Here is a 5,872-nt window from a genome sequence, read left to right on the forward strand (position 1 = left end):
TTTTTCTTCTACCCTGAAGATGGAGGCGATACGTTCCTCCGAAACGTCGGTTAACACCACATATACACGGTGCCAAATCCCAGAAGACTGCTTTCTTCATAGTCACCGCCGTGAAAGCCTCAAATCTTACATAGTGTTCAAATCTGCCTGCACACAGGATAGCACTTTCAGTCACTTTTATTGCAGTATACTTTTTCAGCTATTCCTTTCAGTCTGACTGTTGATTGACTTATACTGTGAAGTCTTCCATTTAATGACTGTACAGCCCTCTTTCTACTTTGTTTATGTATTTTATTGCTACTGTCAATTTCATATGATGAACCATTCTCTTGTTCAAACAAGAGGTTAATAGTTTTAAACTGTAATAAGAAAAGCTTCTTTGTACATTTGTCATTTTAAAGATTATATTTTTTATGTCATTCATGGACGGACATTTCCTTGGTTCTTCCTGCAAGTAGAATGTCTTCCTTTAAATGGATTGCAACACACTTGGGGCATGTGATAGCATATTTGGTTGAGGAGCTATGCTACAAGCTGGAAGGTCGCGGGTTCAGGACCTAATGAGGTCACTTGATTTTTTTCAGTTGACCTAATCCTTCCAGCTGCACTATGGCCCTGGGGTCGACTCAGCCTCTAACAGAAAAAAGTACCAGGAATATTCTTGGGGGTAAAGGGCAGTCAGCATGTAAGGCTGACAACCTTACCGCCATCTGTGAGCCGATTGTCTAGAAAATGTGGGAACCTCAATGTCTCACATCATTCCATTTGCATAAAGCATTTAACCATAACTAATAACACATAGTGGTTTGCACAATTAATGTGCAAAAAGGTTTATTGTTGCAAGTAAACTGTAGTACTTGACGTGCTGCAAAGTGTCAGAAGAGAACAATGAATGCAGAGATACTATTGCACATGGCATTTCCACAAGTGCTCAGAGAATGCAGACGACTGCAAAGGATGAATCACAGCATGAAAACTGAGACCAAGTTGCAGTGTGTATTGCAACAGTCACTGAAGAAGCCATGAGAGTCTGGAGTGTCATGGTTTTATTAAGAGAGGTCTCATGGCTGTCCCAGGATGATAGTTTGCTGCAGCGTTATGAGCCAAATATATTTTTCTTAAACAGAAAATTTCACGTGAGAAATTGAGGATCAAAAATCACATTAGATGACACCAAAACAGAAATTGCTTTGTCTGAAAGTCAGTTCTATATCTGTGAAAAGAGCGTTTCATTAACTTTAAAACAAGTGCAATATGAACAGTCTTAGCTTGTACAGAACAAAAGTCTGAATAATTTTTATTGGAGATGGTGTGTCAAAAATGCTGTTGAGATATCTGTTGGCATAAGATGCCATATAGGTTCATGAATGTCAACTGACGTTTCAGATTAACATTTCACCTCAATCCTCAGGGTCGAAGAATAAGCCAGACAGGAAACAGTATTAACCACACAGAAAGCAGAATGTGCGTCCTGCTTTATGCTCGTTTTTTGTTAGGCATGTTTCTCAGTCTTATAGATGAAGGTTGTATGTTCCTCTGAAATGCTGGTTGACATTCACCAGACAATACAGAGTTGTATCTTAGTATTTATGTTACTACAATGCTGTGTCTGCACAGTATCTACTGAAAATTTTTAGAGTAGCAATGCATCTCCTTTTCAGAAAAATACCTTAAAATAATATGGCAACATCCTTTGTCCCTTCCCTTTCTCCCAGAAAACAAAGGTAATCTTGATTTTGGGTATAGCTATAAACTTTCAGTTATTTGTGTTCCAGGGTGGGAGAGGAGGTGCAGAGGCTTAATGTGATTCACTCATTGCCATTTCTTCTCACAGCTGAGGAGCCACAATGCATGCAGAGAATTTTGCCAAAGGTGCAGCAGGTATGCTATAACAGTAAGCTATCCTTAGTTGTGTGAGCTTAGCTGATAGTGTAGTCAGTGAAATATTGGGCCACAGGTGGGATTTTTCTCTTTGTGATTAGCTCTAGAATGACTGCAGCCAACCCAGTTTCCTGTGGATTCTTGGTACCAAAGACAGTCTTATCACCAACTTCCAGATAATATTGAGATTATGTATACATGCTTACGATCTAGGCATTCTGCTTCTCTGTCCTCAGTACAGTTGGAGATATCTTATATATTATGTCTGGTTAGCCACATGAAATTTTCCATAATAGTAGTATGTTAGTTTGGACATTAATCTATCTGACACGTGTTACCAAATAAGAATGAAATAGTAGTGGTCTGATTTTTTCTGTTGTATGTTGTTTATTATGGAAAGACTTAGATTTAGAAACTCATGTGATTTCATTTTGAATAAGCAGATTCAAGTAGAGTTCAGCATAATATAAATTTGTATTGATATTTATAAATGTTGGATTGTTGCAATTTTTTAACTATTATAGTTCATGTGGAGTTGAATTAATCACAGTTGTACTAAACGTTGTACTACACATGGAGTTGAATTAATCATATTTGTACTAAATATTCTAGTTCACGTGGAGTTGAATTAATCACAGTTGTACTAAATGGGAACTAAATTTTCCATATGTAGCATTTTCAAACCAAATGCTCCTCTTGCAAAGGTTGTTGAGGATATAGGGAAGCTTGATAAAGGCCTTACCAAGCAAGATAATATTATTATAGTGGGAGGCCCAGGAAACAGCCAGGATAGAAACTATCATTATTCAATTAAAAATAATCTCAACTACATTGCAGAGAGGACATCAAACACCAATGTGGGATTTGTCAGCCTCTTTGAGAGGCATGACAAGCCGCGGATGAATGCGGGGGTTAGAAGCATGAATCTAAGGCTTGATCGGGTCCTTATGGGTCATGACATGTCTCACATTGGTGTCATTGACACATCAATTGCAAGGGAAGATTACACAACGCATGGCCTGCACCTGAGCTGTCGAGGCAAGAAGAGGCTCATGCAGCTTATTGCTGAGAGGGTTGGTGGTCATGTGTCAGTTATAAGCGGTATTCCTGTTATAACCAATGCCAGGGCATCTCCTTTTTTAGATTAAATTCAAAAGCACCAAGATGCCTAACTTATATTAAATGCAGTCCAGCAGTCTTGGAAATTCACAGACAAAATGCAGAAACATTAAATACAATAAATATCTTTCACCAAAATATCAGAGGCTTGAGAAGCAAAAGTGATGAATTACTACTCTTTTGAAATAGACAACATAAACACTCACATATTATGTCTAAGTGAACATCACAGGGTTGAACAGGAATTGCTGCTCCTCTTGTTGAATGGTTACCTGTTAGGCTCAAGTTTTTGCCAAAAGAGCCTACAGAGGGGAGGAGTGTGTATTTTTTTTAAGACAGATCTACATTTCAGTAAAATTGATATTTCTCATCACTGTAAGGAGCAAGACTTTGAAATCTGTGCAGTACAGCTAGTAACTAAAACATCTCACCTAATTATATTAAGCCTGTACAGAGCCCCTTCATGAGAGGTTAATGAATTTCTAAGGAGACTAGATGCAACTTTAAAATATCTGTACAATCTAAAGTCTGAGTTTATAATCTGTGGAGACAGACATAAACTATTTAATTGAAAGCAGTAAAAAAAAAACAAGTAAACTCTTTAATAAGGACATACAATCTGTCACACAAAGTGAATTTTGCGACAAGATTTCAAAATTCCTCAAGCACAGCCATTGATAATATCTTTGTAGATAATGCAAGGTTAAGCTCTTCTTGTACATCTCTTATAGTCAGCAGCCTCTCTGACCATGATGCTCAGTTTCTTACAGTAAATAATATTATTGCGGAACTGCATTCAACACCCTTGAAACAGAGAACCAGAAAAATAAATAGTGAAACCATTGCTCAATTTCAACATCTATTAGAAAATGAAACATGTGAAACGTAGGTACCCTACAGAGGATACTCCAGGTTGCGTATAGGTTCACGTGATCACAGGACAGGGCGAGCAGGGGAGGACAAAGAAATCAGCAAGGCGGAAATACCCAAACAGAAATAACCAAATCAAATATTAACAAAGAATAAATATAATATATTAATAAAGAAAGAATACAAACATAATGTAAATACCTGTATGAGAATGATTGCAGAGTTCGCTGTTCTAAGATAGAATACTATGTAGAGAAATTAATTTAGACGGTCGAGGATGACCTCGACCGGTGGTCCGAAACGAGAACAACCTACCCCATCGACGGTTGGAGAGCCAAGAGCCCCTAGCTCCACACGTTAGGCCGCTAAGTCGGCTCGGAAGGGGAAGGAGAGAAGGGGACAGTAGAGAAAGTAGAGGGGAGAAGTGCGCACACAGACCACGGACAGGAGCCGACGTCACAGCCCCCCCGAAATGAGCCCCCCCCGGCATGTGTCACTGTCCGGAATAAGCGTGTGACCACCAAAGGTCTCAGCGTCCACAGGTATACATCGCGAACCTGGCCTCCCTCGGGCAGGCGTACACCGCATGGGAAACTCGTAGGGCGGGTCGTACAAACACTGGCTCACTGATCTCATCCGCCGTAAGTTCTGGAGACAAGTCTCTCACCAGCCTTACGGGTGTAACACTCAGGGCCTCACACAAAACACCAGCCCGCACAAAGGGCGCAGCCGACGATACAGAAGAACGACGCTACACCTCCCAGGTGGCGTCGGTAGTCGACCCCCGCCCAGCACGCTTCCACTGCGCATCCACCATCCATGCGTATGTCCATAGTACCACCAATGCGCTGATCACGCCGAGCGGAACTGCCGGGGGAAACTCCAGATTAGGGCTCCACCCAAAATCCGTGATAGTGGCCGGCGCCTGGCCACGACCCGACTCGGGGCCCTAATAGAAGGAGGTACGGGAGGGGAAAGGAGAACATGAGGAGGAATAACAGCAAGCGCAACTCTGCAACATTAGCGAAGAAAATTAGGAAGCATTCGCAATACAATAAATAAGAAAAATAAAACCATACAAGGCGTGCCCAACTAGCACTTAGACAAATACAAGATAAAAAGAACAAATGTGGCTGAACCATACACAAACAATAGCCACGGAAATGTTTGAACAAAATAAGATTCTCCTTTCCCTTTACAAATACCATGAACTGAAAAATACATACATAATGAAAACAAACAGGGAAAGAAGAACGCGCTCACGCCATTTTTAACTGAGATACGTGAGCGCGGGCCTTAGGTCTTCCCAACTCGTCAACCAAGCGAACAGAAACTGGGGTGGTGAACTCTGCAATGCGAAAAGGCCCCCTATATCTTGGGCTTAATTTAGCTGACAATTTCCGTTCCGCCTTGCTAACGGGAAAGTTACGGAGCCAAACTAGGTCTCCGGTACGAAAGGGAACGGGTTTACGGGTACTATCATATCTAGTTCGCACAACCTCGTGCGCTAGACGTAAATTCCGCCGTGCTGCGTCCCAACGTTCGCGAATAGAGTTTGCGTCACAGTGGTCAGGTAACAGGTCTTTAAGGGACCACAAATTCGACAACGGAGAGTTGGGTGTGAAAGTAAACATCAGGCTATAAGGTGAGACTTTGTGCGAATCATGTCGCGCTGAGTTGAAAGCAAACTGGAGCCATGACAAGTTCTCATCCCACCGCGAATGGTCACGATGGTGGTAGGCAATCAAAGCCGCGCGAAGATTCCTATTAAAACGCTCAGCATGAGAAGGTTGAGGATAATACGGCGTAGTGGTCACGTGACGAATGCCTCGGGCAAAACACATCCGCCGAAACTCGCGTGATGTGAACTGAGCCGCATTATCAGAGACCAAAACCTCCGGAACACCAAACACTGCAAAAATAGAATGCAACGCCCGTGTTGTCGTTGCAGTAGACGCTTCCCTCACGGGGAAAATCCAACTAAACTTGGTGAAAGCGTCAA

The 5,872-nt window shown here is 41.7% G+C and overlaps 1 protein-coding gene across 3 annotated transcripts in view; it reads left to right on the forward strand.

Annotated features, from left to right (window-relative positions):
* Nucleotides 1-5,872, forward strand: part of LOC111867096 (serine/threonine-protein phosphatase 4 regulatory subunit 4) — an 80,483-nt gene that overhangs the window by 8,973 nt on the left and 65,638 nt on the right. For all 3 annotated transcript variants that reach the window (XM_023856600.2, XM_023856599.2, XM_023856601.2), the window contains exon 2: nt 1,776-1,881. In XM_023856600.2, coding sequence (XP_023712368.1) covers nt 1,776-1,881 — 106 coding nt within the window. The remainder of the gene's footprint in view (nt 1-1,775; nt 1,882-5,872) is intronic.

The sequence above is a fragment of the Cryptotermes secundus genome, unplaced genomic scaffold, assembly GCF_002891405.2.
Source record: "Cryptotermes secundus unplaced genomic scaffold, Csec_1.0 scaffold205, whole genome shotgun sequence".
Lineage (NCBI taxonomy): Eukaryota > Metazoa > Arthropoda > Insecta > Blattodea > Kalotermitidae > Cryptotermes > Cryptotermes secundus.